We start from the raw sequence: 24253 nt of genomic DNA on the forward strand, positions 1-24253 counted from the left end.
ATTAAGTATTCCTGGATCTCCTCGATGTCATGAGTTATCTGCTGAACTTTTCCGGCAGTCATTCACTATTATCTTGTGGCTTCCTCTCACTAGCCATTAATAAGCCTAGTGCAAAGAATGAGAGATGCACATGCAGTTTAGAAGCAGTTAAATCTCTCCGTTCCCGCAGCCACACACAATGCCAGGAGGAACGGAGCCCGTGAGAGCTACCTTCGCCAACAAAGGGAATACAGTATGTGAACACAAAGCTGCCTTCTCCAACACCCCAGGCCGACAATTAGTGCAAATGAACGGCGGCTCCCAGCGAGCAAACAGAGTGTCCCTTATGCGGTCACCGAATGTCCTGGGCAATGATCTCAGTTCACCATGAGGGACCCGCATCCAGGTCCTGCGCTGCTGCTTGGCACGCTGACTGCGCATGCACCATCATTCCTGCGCCTGTGAATAGAACCCTGTCACTGCCCCGAGAATTATGCCCTCCATCGTGAATCTCGCTGTTTTCAGGCAAATAATGCCCCCACTCTAAATCTACCGCAACGCCTAAGCCCTGCCTGCTTCTAGTAGTTCACAGAGTCTACGAATTCTACATCTCCCACATCTCCGCCTTCCCCCCATCCCCCTTCTTAGGAAGCTTAATTGTATGACCTTGTTCCCAAACGCAATACTGAGTTTTATGGCAAGATATCTGGGATTACACTTTTAAAGAAACCCGTTGAAAATTAGAGGTTCCATTTTCAAGGGAGGATATCTCCTTTTACTCTGAAAGAAAAAAGGGGCCTAATAAGAAGTACTCGCAGTACCTAGGTAGAAATATCAAGGAGCAAGGCGAACACCTTAGACATTGTGGCTGGAAAGTAGTCACTGGGAGTAAGCGTGGGAGTGATGGCAAAGTGGTGTCATTCTAACCTCATCCTAGACTCATCTTTGCGTTGCACAGGAAGCGCTGCTTTTCCGTGAACTTCTCTCGCCCTCCAGCTGATTGAGCGTTTCTGGGAGCCTGTGCACACGCCCTGTGATTTCCCGGTTCTCTGGGCATTTCTCAAACTGTTGGTGTGAGAGAGCGTCATAGTTATTGGGAACATGCAGGGTCACACTTCGTGTTTCCACAGGCTTACAGAAAGCCTGCGGACTCATTAGGATGCTTAGGAGTGGGACTGGGCATTTGAGCCCGGGTTGAAGATGCCCGTGAGGGTGCCTGCATCCCATACCGGTGTATATGGGCTCAACCCTTGAGTCTCTCCCTGTACTGCAAGCTTCATCTTAATGCAGACAGGGCAGTGTGCAGCAGGCGCTGACCTGCGTGATTCTGGTCCTGGCCTCAACCTGACCCAACCCTGGCTGCCGTGGGCCCTCTCAGATACACACAAATTCTCCCCCCTAGACTGATTATCCCCTTACTATTAAAATAGTATAGTCGTTCATAAGCAGTCGTAAGTTCATCATTCTGCTATTTAAGTGTGTCCTGACATCACTGGTACAGACAATGACAGATAGCCCAGCATCCGATTATCAAGACACATCCAATAGTTTTATTGGGAGTCCATCTTTCATCTGGACATAAAAATGCATATTGCAGTGAATTTTCACAACTGGATATGATAGCCTCTATTAAAATCTATACTGTTTACTGCAACCCATGGGTTTTGATAATTTTTCCTAAATTTTCATTTCCTCCAAATAGTTTCTTTTCTCTAAATTCTTCACTGACTCATAGTTCACATGGTCAATAATTTTTTAATGCTTACGTTTCCTGAGGTCCTCTAGGCATTTTTAATCCGAGCTTTGTTCTGATCATAATCGTGTTTTCTGTAGGTGTGAGTTGATCCTCTGAGTCTGTGTTTTCTGCCTCCTAATTCTTCTCAGAGAAAGCATCATAGTTTCCCTTGAAATCCCAGCTAGTTTGCTGGAAAGGATGGTTGTAGTTATTTCTGGCAGGAGCTGGCCATTCTGTCTGAAGAGGGAGGGTCCCTGGGCAAAGCCCCTCTCTGTCCCGTGGCCTTTCTGTGGCTCCATTGCTGGAGCCGACACTCTGACATCCTAATGGCTTCTTACTCCCATCCAACAATACCTTGACCCCAATGTGGCACCGAAGAGCTGAAGTTGAATTAGATCAAAATAAAAATTAAACAAGTCTTCTCTTTTTTTCTTTGTATTACTTTGTAATACTCTTAGAACTCAGTGTATTATGGAAATCACTCAGCATATACAACTTTAGGAGGGTAGGATTCATTTTTTTTAAAAAGATTTATTTATATGGACACTGGTTCATGTCCTGGCTGCCCTACTTCCCATCCAGTTCCCTGCTTGTGGCCTGAGAAGGCATTCGAGGACGGCCCAAAGCGTTGGGACCCTGCACCCGCGTGGGAGACCTGGAAGAAGCTCCTGGCTTCTGGTTTTAGATCAGCTCAGCTCTGGTCATTGCAACTACTTGTGGAGTGAACCAGTGAAAGCATGATCTTTCTCTTTCTCTCTCTCCTTCTCCATAAAAAAAAATCTGTCTATCCAATTAGAAAAAAAAAAAAAGACAAGAGACTCCAACTGGGTTGTCCTTGTAGTTGACAGGAACCCAAGGGATTGGCCTTCATTGACTGCTTCCTGCATGCATTAACAGAAAACTAGAAAGAAGCAGAGGGAGGGATCAGGCACTTTCAGATTTTGTACCACGTGCATGTTTTACTACAATAAAAAAGGAACTTTTAAGAGGATGCGCTTGTGAAAATGTTTTAACATCCGTGTTCTAATTCCTCTTCTCATTTTAAAAGGTTAAAGGGAAGTAAAAATATACAAAGGGAGATGGAAGGATTAGAGTGTTTTCTAAGTTCTTTTCCTGAACCGCGTGTCTAACTACTTTCTTTAAGAACACAGCATGTTTTCCACATTTTGCTGTAGAAGATAATCCATCACATGGCCATGATCGGAAAGAATCGTTTGATCTTATGAATAAATCATATTAGGCATAGAATGATAAATACCCGAGAATCATAATCTTTCATTTAAAAATCAATTACAAGGATACAAGTCTAAGAATTTTGGCTTTTATCAATGAAGCAATCACAGCCCTCATACTTTAATGCACTAAGAACACATATAATGAGTGCCTGTTTATGTGGATTTTTGAGTTGATGAGAAAGCAAGGAAAATTCTCAGGACTGTCCCCATACGCCACCATAGCCACTGCCACAAAGGGCTAGGACCCAGAGGGAGTGGAAATCAACTGTCCACACGTTATAGGCAGACTTGGAAGTCAAGACTGGTACGGAGGCTGTGCCATGCATAGTACTTTAAATCCATACCCTCGGGGATGCCAGTGTGGTGCCATGCTCAGTAGCAGTGCTGGAGGTTCAGGAAAGGAAACATAAAAGATAAAGCTTAAGAAAAAATGGCTTCTGAGGGTTACTTTTGCCCTTTAAGCTGATTTACCTCCCTGCACATCTCCATCGAGGAAGAAACCATCCCCACCCACTTACTGCACACGCCGTTTCAAAAGATGCCCTTACCCTTCTGTGGTTTTTGAACACACCTAATATCCTTCACAAGACAGAGTGAAATGGCTGCCCTTCTTGCTTCTGCAGGCAGAAATAATCGCAAGTGCTTCACTCGTGTAGCTCCCCAGCTTGCTGGATGTTCTGAGTAGAACTCAATAATCATAACGATAATTCAGTGAACATCTACTCTGTTCACTTAGTTTAGTGCTCTAAGCCCATTACGTGCTCGTTACATCTAATTCCTGTAAGTAGGTAATATTGTTTTCCCCACTGGACAATTAAGGAAATCGAGGCATACACAGGGGGATTAAATAACTTGCTCAATTTCACACTGCGTAAGACAGATTCAGACCCAAGCCCTCTGACACCGCCTTGGCAAATGCGTTCCGCTACTCTTTCCTGTGGGGAGTGTTTGTTGCTAAGACTTGCTAACAGAAAAGTAAAATCGTGTTATATCCCTAATTATTCCTATTTCCCTTCCTTGATAATTCCGTTTTACACTCAGAGTAAATGTTCTTCCATGTTTATTTCCAGAGCCACAACATGGAGAGGAAAAAAAAGTGACTGAATTTATTAAAAATCTATTAAAATAGCCATTGGAAATATAAATTGGCAAAACTCTCACAGTGTAAGTTTTGCAAATGCGAGTTTTATGGCAGTTCATAGAAATAAAATAAGCAATTTCCTGTGTAACTTTCCAGAGAAATTGGCTTTAACTACATACATGGGCTGTGTCAAGCAAAAATATGACAAGGTGTAAAACAGGAATTCTTGAAATCATTTTTTTTTCTTGATTTCTGGTTATTCTTTAATAAAATAGAGAAAGGGCATTCCGAGCTTTCCGAGCTATGGCATTCTGATTTAGGCTTGGCTCTGCTTCTGAAAGGCAATGGATTAGCCTCTGGAAGTACAATAAACATGGTAGCCAATGAAATTGCCACTCTGCATATTTTTGTAATAACAGAACTTCTGAACAGATCAGAGCTCTGAAATTTATTAGGACTGATCTGAATACAAAACCGCTTACATTTTTACTCTCTCCCAATTAAATGACCTTTGGTGCTTGTAGTACTTTCTTAAGCCATTTCTGAGACTTCTTATGGGGAGAAAGAAGCCATGTTTCCTGATTCCAACTGTAATCCTTAGGACAGAAAAGCTGAAACAAAACACATTTCCTAAGTTTTTTGCAACAGTAGAAGTATAGTTAAAAATATTTTTTTCTGGGCCATTATTTACAGTATCATACTCATGTGTTATAAATGTCTGTTTTATGCCCCATTCCATAGCATTTCTAGGAAACTTAATGGGCCTATTTTCAGGAAAGATTTTTGTTATTTTCATTCTAATTTAATGATTTATTGGAAAAGAAACGTGCCTCGTCTCTGACTATGAGATTATATGAACTCATCCTCATCTTCAGATAGCACTCACTATACTTGAGATTGTAAAAAGACTACACATCTGGAACATGCTAGAATAGAAAAAAAAAAAAACCCTGAATAGTTCAAAGAAAATACACAATTGAGGAGAGCTTAAAAATATCTCCACTTTACAATTAAGGACACACCTTAAGCAAAATATCTGCCCAATCATTCCATCTCATGAAAAGGTAGCCTTGAAAATGTTCCCATGGAATCAGTCTCTGTTCAGGCTTCGTTAGGTGTTACACACACACACACAAACACACACACACACACACACACACACACACACACACACAATTAGCTTTCTTTTGCTAAGTGGGCGTGATCTTGACCGAGTTAAATTCAAGCCTCTTGAGTTATTGCCTTAGTATCTTTGAGTTTAGCTTACTAGCAATGAAAGGCGTGATGATCTTCTGTTTCTATATTCTTTCTAAGAAATCATTTATCTTCGCTGGACAATCTGGCAATGCTGCTCTTTTAATGTCATGTCTTGGAAACCAAGGCCATATGTATCTAGGGATCTGTGTGTGTGTTTCATTCATCTCACCTCAGATTGGTGAACTACATCAATATGAAAGCAGGTGTTTCCACCTTAAGTAAATGTTCATGCATATTCTTCATTTCTTGCCATTCTGTTTCTTCTTTTCATTCCAGAACTATACTATTTGTGTATTGGGGTTCCTGGGTCTGTGCACCAAACCTGTTCTCATTTCTCTTATGTTCTGTATCTGTTAGGTTTTATTCTGTTGTATTCGTTTTCTGTTGCTGTTGTAACAAATCGCCCCAAATTCAGTGGCTCAGAACAAGGCAGATGTGTTAATCCTATAGTTTTGTCGCTTATGCCTGATATGGACAAAATGCAAGATGTTAACACAGCATCGCTTTTTAGAGTCTAGGAAATCATTTGTGTCCTTGCCTTCTCACTTTCTAGTTGTCTTATACTTCAACTTTTCTTGTCTTGTAATTGCATTTTTTTTTCTTTCCTCAGAACAAACAACATTACATCTGCTTGGTCATTCTTTAGAAAGCACGTTTCGTATTGTTCTTCTTTTCTACTTTTCTGTCTTCAAGGAAGATTATAACTACACTGAACCCAACTGGATAATCACAGAACTCCCCACAGCCATCTCAAGGTCCTTCTTAATACATTTGCAAATCTTTTGCTGTGCAACACGACATTCCCATGTTTCCAGTATTTGATCATGAACATCATTAGAGGCTTTTCTTCTGCCTACACACCTGTGTGACAGAGTGGCCCTTATTCTTAAACCTCTGGATCTGGGGGCAGCTTTGTGGCACAGTGAGTTAAGCCATTGCCTGTAATGGTGGCATCTCATATGGGTGGTGATTAGAGTCTCAGCTGTTCTACTTCCAATCCAGCCATGGATAACGTAACTAAAAGGTATCAGAAGATGCTCCAAGTGCTTGAGCTCCTAGCACTCATGTGGGAGACCCTGATGGAATATCTTGGCAGAGCCCAGCAGGCTTTGGCCTGGCTGAGTCCTGGGTATTGTGGCCGATTGGAGAGTGAATCAGACTCTCCCTGTAACTTTGACTTTCAAATCAATAAATCAGTTTAAACATTTAAAAATGAGAACTCAAATGAGCCTAGTGACCATTTTTCGAGCCACTTGCAATCATTCTTGTCTCAAATCTTTCCTGTTTTCCCTGGTGTGGTGTACCTCACACTCATTGCCCAGTAGCTTCGGTTGGAATGACTAACCATGTGCTTCTGTTCTCTTGCAGAATCCAATGACCAAGAAGACAAGAGTGCAGGTGCCTCAGGGGAGACCCCCTCCCAGCCTTACCCTGCACCCGGGTACAGTCAGCCCGAGGAGCTGAGGGAACAAATGGAGGATGCCAAGCCAGCCAAGCCTGAAGAAAGCGAAGACTTAGACCCATTGCCTGATAACTGGGAAATGGCATACACCGAGAAGGGTGAAGTTTACTTCATTGAGTAAGTCTCATCTATTTTTTTTTTTAACCATGCCGTGAAGATCAGTACAGGATAGAAGCGATACAGCAAGAGAAGACATGGCCAAAAGCAAACATGGGATTTTATTCTCTCAGATAATAGCCTCCTTTCTGGTAAGAGAGGAATGGGAGAGTGTCTCAACCTAGTATCGGATCCTGGATTACAACTGTAAATCAAAAAGGAATTCCATGGTTTCTCTGCTGCGTCTATTATGATTGTGATTGAATCAGAAATGATCTAGATCTCTTGAAAAGGTGCTTATTCAGCTCTCTCAAGGATCAAATGAGGTTTCCCCTGGTGTTCCATTGCCGGAAATGCCTTCTATTGCGTTCAGTTTTATGGGATGGAATAATCTAAAGCCAAATAGTTACTGGCCACAAAAGAGAACATTGTAAGTGTTTGACAGTGAGTTCAGGTATTAGTGAGATCCGCCTGTTTTCTGTCATTGTTTCTATTTTTTACCTGTTGCATTGCACTGTATTTGCAGATGGGCTTTTTAAATGATTTTTCAAGGGAACTGAAAAACTAATCCTGATCTCTCTCATGATACACAATCCAGTATTTTTTTTTTCTTGTTTGGACTTTGTTAAACACACAGATTTTTCATTCGTTTTGTCAACAGCAAAGCTTTCATTTTCTTTACTTGTAGAAGTAGATCAGTGTTTCTCAAATGGGCTCTCAAATTAAAGATCATTAATGAAATCATTAATGTGCAAAAGACAAACAAAATATCATTGGAGAGAATAAATATTCGGAATGTGGTACGTGGACAGCTCTTATTCTCTCAGAGTGGTATAAAACCAAAAATACAGAAACTGACATTCGTAGTGTTGACAGCAGTTAAAAATACATAAACTGTGATTAGTCAAGACCAAATATTAAAACAGGGTTCTTTTTCCAAACCTAAAGTGAGTTATGAGCTAGCTCTCCATAGGCAGAAGTCACTTGTGAAATTGAAATGTTACCACATGCCAATATTTAATTCTCACATGAGGTTGGAAATTCAGATATGTGTGGCATAGGGAATATATAATCAGGTAATTATTTGGTGCTCTGCTTGACTCCAACTTGGATGAGAAAAAACACAATGCTTTCCACACAATGAATCACTGGCATTCACTTTTAAGCAGGTGCTCTAATTTTGAAAAAGAATTCCTTGCCTTATTTTGATTGCTAAAATCAACGACATGGAGAACTTTCTCTTGGTAGGTAACGAGTCACTCATTTTAGAGTTTTGAAAATGTGACCAACAGAAAATTCTTTGTTGTATTTATGTCTAATTAATTTTGATTTTGATAAGCGCAACATGACATCATTGCAGACCAGAAATCCAAAGTATAAATCTCAGATCTGAGCTCATGCATTAACTGATACTCAGAACAAAGACATGGATGCTGTCAACATTTGTATTACGTGCTGGAGGAGGAGTGAGACTGCGGAAGTAATAGATGGGAATGTATACTTGGTTAAAGCACTACGTCCTTAATAAGCACGCCCCGACTAATACAGTTACATACGCCTCTTTCTCTGTGATCGCGACATTAACTTTGTTTCTTGACCTGTGTCCCATTTGGCGGTGTGCAGAAAAGTGACTTTGCAGGACAAAAGTCGGACTCTGGGTTGGCAGTAAAGAATGAGGCCATGGCTGAATTTTAGAGAATGTAGCAGAGACCTTATGGCCGTTGTCAGGCAGTATAGGCTCCAAAAATGTAAAAGATTCTGTGCCAGCCTTGACATGTATTATCCTGTTGGGGAAGAGAATACTAATTATGAGCGGTGAGTTGGATATTTGTGAATTCTCTGAAGCTATTCCATCAAGGCCAGCATGGCGTGGATCTAAGGAAATGTGGATAAACAGAGCATTTGAGATACAGGACCTGGCATTATTCAGACCCAGTCCCTGAGTGGTTTGGAGGATGCCCAGGCACTCCCCGTCTGCATCAGAGTAGTAAATGTTTGTTGGAAAAGCCTAGGAAATAATGGCTGAGGTTTGGATTTGTGAACATATCAGTGCTTTTGAAAAGTGAGCAGATGATTGGCTTTTTCTGTTTGTTGTTTTTAATCTTCTCCCTGACGCTTGAGAGACTGGCCAATGTAAAGTTTTCAGTATTTAAATCAACGCACAGTTTGAGAATTAGGAGCAGCGATCGGATAAAGTGGGAGGTTCAGCAACAGCAGAGGAGACACACCGTGTCGTGTGTGGAGAGAAAGCTGATACAGAGGCAGACACCCACCCAGGGTCAAGGGGATGGAAACATCTGGCCCAGGACTGAAGTGACTAGGATCAGTGTGCGAGGCCCCGGAGAAGCCGCTTCAGGCTAGCTGCCCTGGAAGGTACCCCCAAGGCCTTGGCATGCCAACCCACCATGCATCCTGGACCGGGGCTCTCTTCACTGTGCCCAGCACAGGTGTCTCCAAGGGTAGGTGACCCAGCCCTTCATTTCTGCAGCATCCCGCCAGCACTGCGTTCCCCTAAAAGCTGACCTGGTTGGTATTTTCAGGGGATGTAGTCTGTCTTCAGATGTCTGTTCATCAAGTTGGTTGCTGTGCTGCCTGCTTTGCCTCCATGACATCCTAACTAGCCAAATGCAGTACTTGATTTATCCCCATTTTGTCCATGAGGTTCTGTGGAACCTTCAACAAGTGAACACTGCCACGGTCGCGCAGCTCTCCCAAGCCGTCGAGGAAAGCCATCTTTTATGTTACAGAGAGCACTTGTTTTGTACGTTTCCTGCCAGGGAAATTCACAGTTCCAGAGGCTAAGTGTCACATGAAGAAGAGCTGCCACCAGGTTAATCTGGGTTGACTTGGTTTGGGATGCCACTAAAAGTACCTCTGTGTTTTGAGAGTTAGTTTAGTTAGTGATGCAGTAACCACACACACACACACACACACATTTGTTTACTACCATCTTCCCAAATGAGTGAACACCATGTCATCTTACTAGGTTTTTTTTTTTTTAAATACCAGTTTTTGAAACTAAAAATCACATTTATGAAAAATGCCACGACTTATTCCATAGTTTCCAAATCTTGGCCAGGACTGAATTTGTACGTTCTAAGCAAACACTTAGTCCCTATTTCTTCTTCTGTTCTTGTGTCTGTATTCCCTTAAGTTTTAACTAAGTCACGGGTTACCATTTCCAACAAATTGAAACTTGTTGTTTATCAAATAGATGATAAAATATACCGGAATTTATTGGATGGAAATGTAGAAGCAACAGTTCAATAAAAGGCAGCCATTCTCAACCTGGCACATCTTTCTTAAGGACAAAATCTGATCTAGCCTGACTTTCTCTAATTTGGTCTGCAAAAGTAATCGCTATATTGAGTATGTTTGCAGTTTATTTTCTTGTGCCTGCACGAAATTCTGATATTATTCTCACAGAGAATAAATGTTATAGACAGAATAAATGTTACAGACAGAATGTGTATAGTTCAGAGTGTGACACCTAAAACTTCCAACACAGCATTTGACATAAAAACCTCTTTTTTTAAAAAAAAAAAAAAAGATCTATTTTTTTACTTTTATTGTAAAGTCAGATATACAGAGAGGAGATCTTCCCCCCATCTGCTAATTCACTCCCCCAAGTGGCTGCAATGGCAGGAGATGCACTGATCTGAAGTCAGGAGCCCAGAGCCTCTTCCAGGTCTCCCATGCCGGTGTAGGGTCCCAAGGCTTTGGGCAGTCCTTGACTGTCTTTCCAGGCCACAAACAGGGAGTTGGATGAGAAGTGGGGCTGCCGGGATTAGAACCGGTGTCCATGTAGGATCCCCTGCGCTTGTAATTCAAGGACTTTTAGCCGCTAGGCTACCTTGCCAGGCCCTAAAACCCTCTTTTAATAGTTCAGTTTGTGAATGATGATACAGAAGTAAGAGAAAGGATTTTGGGAAATCATATGTTCATCTTTAAAAATTAATATTTGTCTTTCAGAAATACAGAAAATACAACCAACCATCTCTATTGTTCTGTCTATGTTTACAAAGCTACTAGTATTCAACCGTTAGCATTAACGCGCATTGGATTACTGCTGGATCCCAATACTTAGCTGAGCCGTGTTTTCCTCGTTCAAGGGGTTATGTTTCATGAACTCAAATGCCATTGATTTCAGTCTTATTCTTCTGGCATTGTATTTCCCTAGATGAAAATAACCATTGGTTAGGGATGAACATATAGAATTGGCTTTTTATGAGCACTTATCTCTCGATTATGATTTTTAGATGCCATAGAACAAATAGCGTAAATATGTTTGGTAATGCATGCTTCTTATTCCACTCATAAAATTTCAGTTGATTGAAAGGATCATTTCTAATATTGCTACAGAGGTGGAAACGTTATTTTGACCTGGGTGACAATGTAAAGGAAGGAAGAGAAATGAAAAGAAATCAGATCTTAACATTAAGTTTGGTGTGAGTTACCTTGGAGTGTCTAGTTGTACATTGCTAAAAAAATGGAAATAGGATTTATAACCTTGTCAGAGAAACATTAAGTGAGTTTAAAAACTGCAAAGGAAGATATAGAGTATACATGGTCTGTAAGAAAATTTTAAGGTTTGGTCCAAATAAATATTCCATCCTCTGAAAGCATTTTTTAACACTGGTGTTTTGGTATTGCTTCTAAAATGGAATATTTATATGTAGATAATATAAAACTGTATTTTTAATAAAAAGGACTTAATTCTGGAAAATGCATTTGGATGAATGAAATCTGATTTGGAAGTTATTTGAACAGAGAATGTAAATTTATAAGGAGAAAAACTTGTAGCTCTAGATGTTTCCTCAGTGGCAGTAATGCAATGATATTTAATTTAATACCTCGATATAACTCTGATGAAGGAATTTCTAGAGATTACGGCCCTGACATTGGACGTAAAGATTTGTTAATAAGCTTATTATTTGGACCTATGAAACAAACCCTTGACCACCATCCAAAGGCATGAAATAAAACATTTCAGAGAAAAAGCAAAATGTTGGGTTCACTATGGTTTCAGACCATAAAAGACTTAGGGGTTGGGAATCAGACGTACTGGGCTCAATGCTAGCACCGCCATTTCCAACCAATAAGCCCTGTATCCCTTGGACACACAATTCCTCACAACCCTAATTTCTCCATCTGTGTAATGGAGTTCAGAACACTTAGCCACGAAAGGCTCATTGCCAGTAAATGGTGCGATGTATGTGAAAGTTCTGCTTCGGCCCCTGATAAGTAAACAACCAAGAAATATTAGGAGACAGCGAGAATGACCGTGCAGTGGCACGCCATAATGTCAGCAGGTTTTCCTGTTGATACATAATATTTTCTGTGTGAGAAAAAAATGTTTTTTCAGAAGATGTTATTATTTAACATGCTGCTTTTGTCAGCTTGGCAAAGGTTAAGCTTACCAAATGTACAGAAATGTCTGATTCATGATCGGGCAGCCTCTTGCACGTCTCCAAGGCCAGGGTTGATAGGAATTGAAACTAGACTTTTGGAGTGGAATGAAATTTCACTCTTGTTTTATTTCAGTCCCTGCAGATGCACTTGGTATATGGTTTAATATCAAAAGAGGTTTTTGAATACACCCATGAGGTAGATTATTGTTTAAGGTTTTTTCATCTGCATTTTGAAACATGGCATTGATTGAGTGTGAATAGCTATTGACTTTTCTCTGCTTGATAACTCAGTTTTCATTAGCATCACATTACATAAGGCAATACATTATCAGGACTCAAATCTCCTAAACAATGTGTATCCAGTTCTCAACTGGAGTGAGAGAGGATTCTGTGTACTCCTAGCCCAGCCAGGTGTGTGCGTCTGTGCAGGAAACTTGAAATGTAAGACTGCACACCGTTCACATATTCTTTCCCTGACATCTTGGAGAAAAACAACTTGAATAGATATGGAAAATTGATTATCTAAATCCGAATATACCCTAGAAGGAACAGGAACCAACGTCTCCAACTTCAGCAAAGTGAAGATGGTGACAAGCCCTCAGTGGTCCCATTTTGATACAATTTCCTGTTCGACACCAAAACCTATTTTTGAATGGAATTATTAAGGCTTAAAATACATGATTTAAGGCAAGTGGAAAACCTATTTGGTCTGTCGTCTCCCAAATGCTAAAAAAAAAAATACTTTCTCTGTCAGGCATCTTGGAGTAGCATACAAATTGCAAGGATGGAAAGAGTCTCTGTTAAAACGCCCTGTGCTATGCCTTTCTATGATGTTTAAGACAATTACTGCAGGTAACTACTGCTCACGTGTCTTTCAGAATCGTTTCTGAAGACCCGCTAAAAATGCTGTTAACTCTAAGAGACTTAATCTGTCAGGATGCATTAAGGTGACAGACTGTTCATGCTAGTTCAAACTAAAAAAAAAAAAATACCGTGTAATAAAATGCTTTCTATAAACTCAGGAAAGCAAAGAAACACAGTTCTCTACTAATTTCCCCAGTATTTGGGAACCATGGTGGTAGGGTACAGGAATGGTAATTTCACTCCCTGGAGAGCCTTAGTAATGATTTCTTAATGCTTTTCCAGAGGATTTTTTTTTGCTCTTGTGAATATGTTTAAAGGACCTAGAAATAACTTTTCTGAAAAAGTACAGTAGCTGCTTAAAAGAAGAAGGAGTTGGTTCATCTCTCAGCATTATTCCTGCCTCGTAGAGTGTGAAACATATAGACACAAACACAGACACACACACACACACACACACACACACCTGCTGTTTTGTGAAATGAAATCCATACTTGAACCCAAACCCCTTATTCTCAGTCAGCACAGTCCACGTCTCCATCTTTGGGCTTCAGATCTAAGTTGAGAGGAAAAGACAAGATGGGGGGTGACACCTTGCAAATCCAGAGAGAAGTGTCTGCAGCCTGCGACATCTTTGTGAAATTAGAAAATGAAGCCCCGTCAGATTTTGCAAACGGGGGATGTACACGTTGGCGCTTTCTTCTGATGACTGATTTTTGCCCAAATGCGAAGTTTGGTCTGATAAAATCATTGAAGCCCTCTCTGTTCAGACGCATCTGAAATTGAAGAGCTCGGGAAGAAAGTGATGGAGGGAGAACGTTCTCTTCATCACAGCTGCCAAGTCAGAAATGAGGCGTTCGTATTTGGGAGTCGAGATTCCAGACTCAAGTCTTGGTGTCTCGTTCTCACATTAGAGATGACTGTGCATGTAGGCAGACAAGGGGGGGATGTGCAGGAAATGCTGCTTGACACCTTGGAATGGCTTTGGGTGGGGGGGCATCTGGTCCCCACCCCTGTTCCTTCCTGGCTGGAGAACTTCTTCCAATAGGAAAAAGCTGTTCCTGCCTACTTAACCGTAAATCTGCCAGCTGGGAATATTTTCTGACTGAAGCACAAATGGGTTCATGAGATGGTACAGCCGGCATTGTGGTTCTGATAGGACCAAATATAGTTGTGCTTTCTTGACGAGAGAGAATACACGTGGAAATTTGATCAGCAGCAGCATTTAAGGCCACCTTGTGAAAGCTTACTCAAGTATTCTATTTATTGGCTGATCCTGCTGCAGTCCAGTCCCCAGCTTTCTCACTGCTGCTCCATGCAGGAATCTAATGCTTTGTCACACCTGGCTCGCTGCTCCTTCATTCCTGAAACCCTGAGGACATTTGTCCTCTGGTTGATGGGATCCCTTGAGACAGCTGTGCATGCACGGTGACGCCTCTGCTCCGTGGGCAGCTAGGAACCCTTGAGAGAGTCTTGAATTATCCTTTGCCCAAGAATCACCCGAGTGACACTGGTTTTAAAGCTCCTCATTGAGAGTAGCAAATCATCATTAGGATCCAGAACGTGCATTTGACCTAAGCTCACCAGGTGATTCTTCCAACTTCTCTACCAACTCCTTTCCTTTGTTTTTTATTTTTTTTTTTACATCCTTGACACAAAATTTGCAAGAAAACATTTTTTTTTTTACCCAAACAAAAAGACCGTTTTACCACTAGTTTCTAGAGATTCCATTCCAGAAGCATTCAAAGGCAGACTTACTTTATTTTATTCAGTGCCTTAGATTTCTCAGCAGAAGATGAAGGTATTTAGATCCCTAAATGTGAGTAAAATTGCTACTGATCATTTTTAAGAAAATATAGGGATCCCGACAGCATGCTGTAATTTGCATCCCTTTTGTACTGTCTCTTGCCAGCTCTAGAGTTAGCAAGGAACAACACAACTGCCTCTGAAAAGGACAGGTTTAAGATGAAAATAATGCTTTTTGCAAAACTCACAGCGTCGGAGGCTGCGGACCGTGCTCTTCCAACTGGAGAATCCTGTATTTGTAATAAATTCCTTTTGCTCTGGATGAGTTCTGCATTTGCAATGAGGTTAACTTGGCAACATCCTAGTTGATTTTAATAAAAATAGCTGCTTTGAGGACAGGGAGCTGAGGTTGCCAAATTTACAGCTGCCTTGCACAATTACTCTTACACCCCCTTCAGGGCTCCCTGGAACCAGTAAGCAAATTAAGTGTATCGATTGCAATTTTGTTGGACTAACCCCGCTTTCTTTTTTATTTTTTTTTCTTAAGGAATAAACTTGATTCTTTTTAGTATGTGTCTGTTCAGAGTAATCTCTTTTCTTTTCAGCCATAACACAAAGACAACATCATGGCTGGATCCACGACTTGCGAAAAAGGCTAAACCCCCAGAAGAGTGCAAAGGAAATGGTAGGTTATTAAGTTTTTATGGGGATTTCAGCCGCCGTGCACTTAGAGGATGTTTATGTTTCTGAAAAGAGGGTTTTACCTAAAAGTGGTCGTAATCTGGTGGAGAGACCATTTCAGAGATGTAATATTTGAATGCTCAGCTACACGACAGAATTAGCCCGGCATTTCATCAGGGCCATGCGCTTTTGCTTTTCCTCTCCACGGAGATCTGGGCTGAATACCACATGTCTGTCATCCCCGGGTTGTTTCTGTTTGACCCTTCAACTGACCTTCCGCCACCTACTAAGGACTTGGCGATTGCAGTATGTCCCTCTGGAGACCGTGATCTTTTAGTTGGAATCAGGTAATATGCATAGGGAAACAGCGTTGTGGCACTAGAAATAGGATTTTCTTTTGTCTTGAAAGGCATTGCCCTCTGGCAGTTACTAAGGAGTCATCAGTGTAATAATACATGCACTTTTTATTTTGTTCAGACGTTGAAATAATGTAACTCGTTGTAGCAATGCTTTGGATGATCCTTTGTATTTTCCTGCTATACTTGTCTAAGAGTGGGCTGTGTTCATGCCTGTAAGGAATTTTGCAAACGAATTCAGGGAACTGTATGAATGTAAAACTTACTTCTAGATTAACCAATTAGATAGCTGATGCCTGTGGTGCTTGAATTTTTAAAAGATATATATCGAATTGAAGGTTAAAAGAGCATCTAAAACTCAGCCAAAAGAATAAGTAGCATATCCTTGTGATGATTTGCGATGTGACCAAGTTCAGAACCCTTCTCTGATTCAATTACCAGAACCTTTCTTAGAAGTTTCTGTTATTTGAGGAGCTTGTAGAGATGAAGAAAGTGAAACAATATCTGGACTTTAAAAAGTTTTTTTTTTTAAAGTTAACTTTTACAATGTCTCTAATGCTAAAAGTGATTTCATTTTAACCATAATTCCAATGTTCTCAACTGAGGCTCTGATACCTCAGTGTATCCCTGTGATGAAAGACAGCTCTTCACGGGCCAGGAGGTATCTTACTGAGTTATATTTTAAAAATTGGAAAATGTAACTTATACGGCCATAGGTATCCAGTTTGCACCCGGTATCCACAGTGAATTTTATATCTGGAACTTGAACTGTATCTTTTCTGAGTAACAGTCCAACAGTATGTGATTTAATCCCATGAAATTATTCTAAAACTTGAACTTTAAGCATCATCGGGGCCCCTTTCGTTGACACCAATCAGACTTGTGTTGCCAACGGTGATAGGTTATGCATTAAAGTGGCCCGACGTGTGATAGCTGAATGTTGTAATTTACTTAAGTCACAGATGTAAAGCCTTAGTATGTCCTAATTAAAAGGAATTTAATAATGTTACAGTTCTGTGACACATTGAACTTCTCAGCTGTCTTGCTCCTCAGAGTTGTTCTTTTCATTATAAAATGCTATGAAAGCCAAATTGTAAAATCCTGAGAGAGGTAGGCATAGCATAGTGCATAATTATCATATTTCTGTGATAGGAATTTTCCCCCACGTCTGTCTTCAGTCTCCTAAGGGTGGTTGCTGATACGGTGCTAGCAGGCCTGTGAACCACAAGTCCAGGAAATGAGTCCTGGAATGTAGGAATTGCCTTAGCATTATTTACGGCTGGACAATTACTGTATGTTTTTAGCTTCCAAAAATAAATCATTCGGAGACTTTGTTCCATATGCTACCGGAATATTTTACAATGGATACAAGCATATTCTTCATTAGGTAATACTGTTACTTGTGTTTTGTTTTTGTGTTGGTCGTGTAAATGAAAATGACTTACTGACAATACTGAATGTTAATGGGTTGCTGTTGAGCCTGCCAGCTAAGTCAGTTATGAATCACACATCAGCACAGACAACAGAACGTTATTGTGGTAGTTTTTAGAATATCGTAATGTGTGTGATAACAAATTTGCACAAGTTCCAGACAGTATCTTTAGCTGGCCAACACTGACCCATCTTTGCTCCCCGAGGCAGGGAAGGCCAAATTACCAACCAGTGTAGAACTGAGTGAACATGAAGTTCAGCTGAATTTGTGAAGACCCAATGCTGGGTTCCCTCTCTTTCACCTCTGCTTCTAGGCATTTGCCTGCCAAGGTTTTCAACTAACAGCCTACTACAGTTCAGTACATTTTTTTTTTTCGAAGAACCAGGCAGTAAATATTTTAGGCTTTGCAGATCCCCCAGTCTCTGCAATTACTCACTGTGCAGAAAGAGCCAAAGTCAATATGTAAAGGTCATGGGTTTATTCTAATACAGCTTTATTTATGGGCATACAAATTGGAATTTTGCGTACCTTCATCTAAAAAAATATATTCTTTAGATTTTTCTTAGACTGATAAAAATGTACAAATGGTTCTTAGCCCATGGGCCCTATGAAAGTTAGGGTGAGCTGGATGCAATGCATAGAATGAACACATGTGGCTCTTTTCATAGGGTGGATCTCAAAAGTCTATGCTTTGCAGTATTTTTCTTCTCAGAAAGTTAAGACTGTTGAAAAACTGGGGTGTTTCTCAGGGGTTATAGCTTGACTTTTTGCCTCTAGACTTTGCAGTTAAGTGTTGAACACTTCTCAGGGCATTAACTGAGAATCTGAATTCTCTGGAAGTTTCTATTGTGTCATTCCAGCCCCGTGAAAGTTCCTCCATCTCTAGGCTGGTTTCTCTAAATCCTAGCAGTAACTGTCTCTCCAGGCCAACTCAACATCAAGTGCAGATTCTTCCCTCAGGTCTCTAGGGCTCTCTTTTCTTCAGAATCCCACATCTTCTAGACTCTGTGGCTTCAGCAGTTCTGTGGACCCTCTTGTATACTCCTCTTTGGATTTTGCTGTTTCCTCATGGACTATAAACTACTTATTCCATTCTGCCTGGAAATAGAAATTGTAGTTCAGTGGTTTTGCAATTATGCATTTTAGACCTTGTTTGGGCTGCCTGTTATAAATTGCTAGTTCAATAATCCCTTGTTCAATCCTTTCACATTGTGGCCTGCATACGCACTACAAATGAATATGGGAATGTGCGTGTGAGCTTGTGTAAGCATGCATACAGGTGTATCTGTGAATGTCTGTTTTTGCAGAAATGTTTACATAGATACCTAAAGTTGATGTTTTTGTCTGCTGCAATAAAGGAAAGTAAAATAAAAGAGGGTTGGGAGCAGACACCAACTGCTTAGAGTTTTCCTCAGATCAGGAACAACAGCAAAGGTTTTTGAATTGGTATCAAGGAGGAAAATTGAATCCACACACTCACTTCACTGATACAAGGGCAGTCATTCTGCATAGTTTCAAAGGATGCTGTTGGTCCATTCTCCCACCATGTGGTTAAAAACACCAAAGGCATCGTTTTCCTTGTGTATACTGTAGCTCTGAGTTCACTTCGGACTTTGAACATCAGTCTACAGGCAGAGAAAGCCTCCACCTACAACTGACTGGGTTCTATTATTAGGATTTGCAAGAATCGCTGTTTGGCAAGCCAAGACAGCCTCTTTCTTACATTGCTGCAGAAATAGCAATTAAATATTCAACGATGTGCGTACCAGATTGGTTAAACTACACAGGAAGCACCGTCATGTTTGTTTCCTGAGAGTCAGCATTGGGAATTCTTCTGAGACATTTCCAATCTCAGTTATGTGATGAAATATCAGTACAATAAAAAAAAAATACTAAATGTGAGGGAGGTCTAGGGAGGGAATGATTTTTTTTTTCAAAAGTTGAAATGTGATTGAATTCAGTTGGAACGCTTGATTTTGTTCACAAGAACTGTGTAGGGCTTGGAGCCCAGGAAAACTCCATCCCAAATGCACGACCTCTGACCTTCCACTTGAACCCCGAGAGGCTTGGCGTTCATCCAAATCCAATGAGAATTCTGCGTATTCTCCACAGATTGAGGTTCACATACTGAAACCACAGTGCTTATTGTACCATAAATTCTAAATAACTACACAGTTTGCATTCCTTCAGGAATTCAGCTTCACAGAAGGAAAAAGGAGGAGTCAGAATAAAGGGCTTTAGATGACGCCAGAGCATCCTGGAGAGATGAAATGAACATATCCTTGTGGTCTTGGAACTATCCTTCTAGCCAATTCCGGCTTGATCATTGACAGAATACGATTTCCCCCCTTCTTTCTGTTAAACTCACCCTAAGTTCTCACCAAATTTTCATTACATCTATACACATTATTTCCGTTATCGAAAGTGTATGGATTCTGAGTGTATTTTGACATGTTGCCCTAAGGAAATACAGAATCTTAACCCATTTTTAGGCATCAAAGCAGCATTTCAATGACTGGATGGTCCTTTAAATTATTTTCTTTTTCAAAATGCACATAAAGACAGTGTAAGGTATACCCTCAAATATGTTCATTAGGATCAAGTACTTATTCTCTAAGAGAAGAAAAATAGTAGAAAGGGGCAGGCTTTGTGCCTAGCCATGAGGACACCTGCTCTCCTTGTCCAAGCTTGGGTTCCCACCTGCACTACGTTCCCAGTTTCAGCATCCTGCAGAGAAACACTGTGGGAGGCAGTGATGACGGCTCATGTGATTCTAAGATTGCCTTCCTGGTTCCTTGCTTCAACCCCAGCCCAGACCTGGCTATTCCGGATAGTGGGGGGGGGAGGGCAAAAGCAGATGGGAAATCATTCTTGTCTCTATGTTCATGTCTTTCTCCCGCTATTTCTCTGTCTGTCAAATAAATAAGGACCAATACTGTGGCATGGTAAACTGAGCTTCTCCCTTGGACACCCGTCATCACATAGGAGCAGCAGTTCAAGTCCTGCCTGTTTTACTTCTGATCGGCTCCCTGCTCATGATTTCATGGGATGGTGTTGGATGGTTCAAGTCCTAGGGGCCCTGCACCCATGTGGGAGCCCCAGAGGAGGCTCCTGGCTCCAAGCTTCGACACAGCGTAGCTTTAGCAACTGTTTAGGGAATGAGCCAGCAGGTGGAAGATCTCTCTCTCTCTCTGAACCCATCCTCATCTCTCCTTCTGTCGGTAATTACCTTTCGAATAAAACTGCAGTAAATCTTAACAAAAATAAATGATGTACATAAATAATTAATTTTAGGGATAAAACAGTAGGAAGTACTCTTTAGTTCTGAATCATTTCTTAAGTGACTTTTAGAAAAGCAGGTGCACATATTAGATTTTCAGATTTCAAGTTCTTTTTCTAGACTTTTGCAGAGTTTATGTCCTTTCCAACAGAGGCTTCGGACTGTTTCTTATTAAGTTTACATTGATAATGAATGATTCGAATTTCTTAACAAGATTAAATACAACCAAATCGATTTTCCCTTCAAGTGTTGTTTTTCCTAACCTGATAACCCTGATGAGGCTGCTGAGGTTATATTTGTAAACAGCCTTGGGGTTTTTCTACCAGGAAGATGTTATAAAAGCAGACTCTATTCATTTTAATTCTTCAAACACCAAAGCTTTACAATTATGAAAATTAATTTTTATGCAAATATTGAGCACCTACCTTTATGGAATGGGTCGATTTGGTACTTTGTTTCTATCCTTGTGTGAAAATAAGGAAGTAGCAAACAGCTTAATGGAAGTAGTTACTTTCTACCTAGTTGATTGGTAATTATTCATATATGCTATGATTTTTCTATTGAAACACTTTGAGGTATGTGTCCCCCCCACTGTTTCCAGTATCCTTGTCTCAGAAGTACTCAGAAAAAAAGGTGTGGGAATAATAGTCTTTGCAGAGAAAAGAGCAAAATTTATACAAATTAAATCAAAGAGAATTGATATCCCCCTAGTATGCTGTGGTATCAAAGTTTGGTTTGTTTATGGCTAGCATGTCTTCTAATTGGTCCCAGTGGCTATTCTGAATTGGTTGATGTCAAGACCATAAGAGTTGCTAAGTATTTTGAATATTATTCTCATATTAATTATTTATGGAGTTCACCCCGTAGCCGTTCATATTTATTGCAGCTGTAATGCAGTATCCGTGTAGGGATTATGCACCTCTACCTCTTGCTATTTCTTGATTGCTAAGGTGTATTTTTTGTTTGAGAGCGAATTATGCCTTTCAAAGCTCCTCAATGCATGTGCCGTTAAAGATAATATCACCACCATCAGGTCTGCTCTGCACTGCTGTGCCGAGTGACTTTAGCATTTTTCAAATACGAGATTTTTAAAGCCTTTGTATCTTGAAATGGTTAGAAATTCGCAGCAAGTTTCAAAGTAATATACAGTGAAGCCTAAATTCTCCTCAGGAGTCTCCTCCGAAGTTAATAACTTACATGAAGAGACTATGGTATCAACGGCAGGCAATGCGCTTCCGAGCAGCCAGGTATGCTTCCAGTACACATCAGAGAGAGAGAGAGAGAGTGTGTGTGTGTGTGTGTGTGTGAGTGTGTGTGTAAGCATTATGGCTATACAACAGAGTTAGAAGATTGACATTTATTGCATTGAATATTTCTGTCCATGTACATCAGTCTTCCCAATTATTTATGTCTTCTTAAGACTTTTCCATTATCATTCTGTAAAAAAATATGTATTTTTAGGGTATACCTAAGCAGCTTATTTCCTTGAAACAATTTAAATGGTTGTGCATTTTAATTTATCTTATTGCGTCTCTACCGTTATGAAGAAATATGATAGACTTGAGTATTTAATCTCTGACCTTACATAAATTATCCATTAAGCACACATCTTTTTCATGCATTTTTTATTATTTCTGTGTAGATAATTTGCTATTGAAATGATCTTAAGATTATTGATATGGTAGATTACATATACTGATTTTTAAAACTGAACCAATCTATCATTTTGGGTGAAGAGTCCCATGTGCTATATAAGCCTTTTTATATATCGCTTTGTTCAACTTGCACATTTTCAAGCTTTATTAAGGAGGAACAGAATTTTCATTGTTGCCATTGTTTTCATCTGGTTTGAATGTCAGAGCATTCCTGGCTACCTTAAATGATTTGGGAGGCACTCTCTCCTCTCGTGTTTTTTTGGAAGAGTTTGTGTAAAGTTGGTGTCAGTTCTTTTCTACATGTTTCATTTTCCACTGAAATCATGTGAGCTAAACAATATTTTCAAGAGAATTTTACTTAGGTATTTGATTGTTTTAACGGTCAGGGGGACCGTTCAGGATGTGTCCTTCACTGTGTTTCAGGGTTGACAGTTGTGCCAGTTCAGTAATTGATCTGCTTCTTCCAAGTTGAATTTTTTCAGGAAATTTCTGTGGCCCTGTCTTCCATTCCACTGTAGTTCTACCTGTCGCATGAACCCTGCCACTAGATCCACTGTGCAAGATTTTAATTTTATTATTTTGTTTTTCCATTAGTGGATTTGGTGCTTTTTAAACTTCTGTCTGTTTTCTGTTTATTATCGCTTGATTCAAATTCACAATTGCTTCTCAAACAGCTTTATGATCACTGCTTTTTTAGACCTTTGCCTGAATTTTACCATTTGATTTTGCTTGATAATGGGGTCCTCCAATGATCTCTTTTCATTCCATCTCTGGTTTTCTTGGTTCTTGCTATAATGAGTTATATTTGAATTTAGACTGGACATTTTTATATATAACTTGTCTAAGTAGACATTTTTTAAAAAGCATTCATTTTGGCAGACAGTATCCCTGTCTCGGTTTGATGTGTTGTTTCTGACCAATTTAGTAGGCTGCCGTTCCAAACTGAATTATTTAGCTTTCAAAGCCTTTGCAGTTGTTTTTCTTTCTTTTTTTTTTTTCTCTGATTGTTTCTTCTTGGGAGGTTTTTGTTGTTGCTGTCCTTGTCGGTCAGAATGTATTGCTTGCAGGTGCTACCTGTAAGATGTAGAAGGCACGTTCCTGAGTCACCATTTTTGCCTGGAAGGCTCTGAAACGCCAGTTCCATGGGCATGGGAAATGTTGACTCTAACCCGTGTTCTCATCCCATCTAGCTGGTCTGAGTCAGGGGAAAGGCCACCTGTATAGGACCCAGCATCATCACCATGGCACACGCGTTAGAAAATCTCTGTTTGTGGAGGTAGGTTGGCCATTCTGGACCCTACAAGCACTAACCCAGCAAGTAAAATGGACTCACCACTGCCACTGGTTATAGGCAAGGGAAGAGGTTCTCCTGGGTCCCTGCTAACAGGTCTCATTTTGTGGACTCCCCGCCAGAAAAAGTAGGCATTCGCCATTTGTTTGCTTGCTTCTTTGTATGTAGTGCAGGTCAAGAATTTTAACTCTCATTTTTCAGGCAATTATGCTGTGGCAAGGGCTTAAGGGCCTTGCTCACTATGTGTCCTAAAAAATGAGGCTTGAATCCAACTCACCTGAGCTTAAGATGGGGTGTCCTTCATCCAGCACCACACAATATAGGGCATAACGAATTTGTTAGAGGTAATTGGTTACAAGTAGTCTTACTGTAACATTTTGCACATAAATAAAATGAACTTTTCTCACATTTCCCCTAAGCCATCTTAGTGGTAAATAGGCTGATTGGTGGAACTGTATGATGAAATAAGTATGAAAGTGCCATATAACTTTTGTTCTTAAGTGAATAGGGTGCAGTTAGCTCTCAGAAAGATCTTTTAAGATAAGTATTGAAGTAGATTTTGTGTTATTATGAAACATATTGTGTTCAAGAACAAGCTCCTATTGTTTCCTGTGTTTTCAGAACGTATTAACATGCTCAGTGCAGTCCACATAATGTGGAAACAGTCTTGCTAGGAGCAGAACGTGGGTTCATGT

The 24253-nt window shown here is 40.3% G+C and overlaps 1 protein-coding gene across 1 annotated transcript in view; it reads left to right on the top strand.

Annotated features, from left to right (window-relative positions):
• MAGI2 (membrane associated guanylate kinase, WW and PDZ domain containing 2) overlaps positions 1-24253 on the top strand; it is a 783782-nt gene that overhangs the window by 490053 nt on the left and 269476 nt on the right. The window contains exons 5-6 of the mRNA XM_040971367.1: positions 6656-6866; positions 15469-15548. Coding sequence (XP_040827301.1) covers positions 6656-6866; positions 15469-15548 — 291 coding nt within the window. The remainder of the gene's footprint in view (positions 1-6655; positions 6867-15468; positions 15549-24253) is intronic.

Source organism: Ochotona curzoniae, unplaced genomic scaffold (genome assembly GCF_017591425.1).
Source record: "Ochotona curzoniae isolate NIBS_2020 unplaced genomic scaffold, NIBS_Ocur_1.0 contig_21, whole genome shotgun sequence".
In the NCBI taxonomy this organism is placed as follows: Eukaryota; Metazoa; Chordata; class Mammalia; order Lagomorpha; family Ochotonidae; genus Ochotona; species Ochotona curzoniae.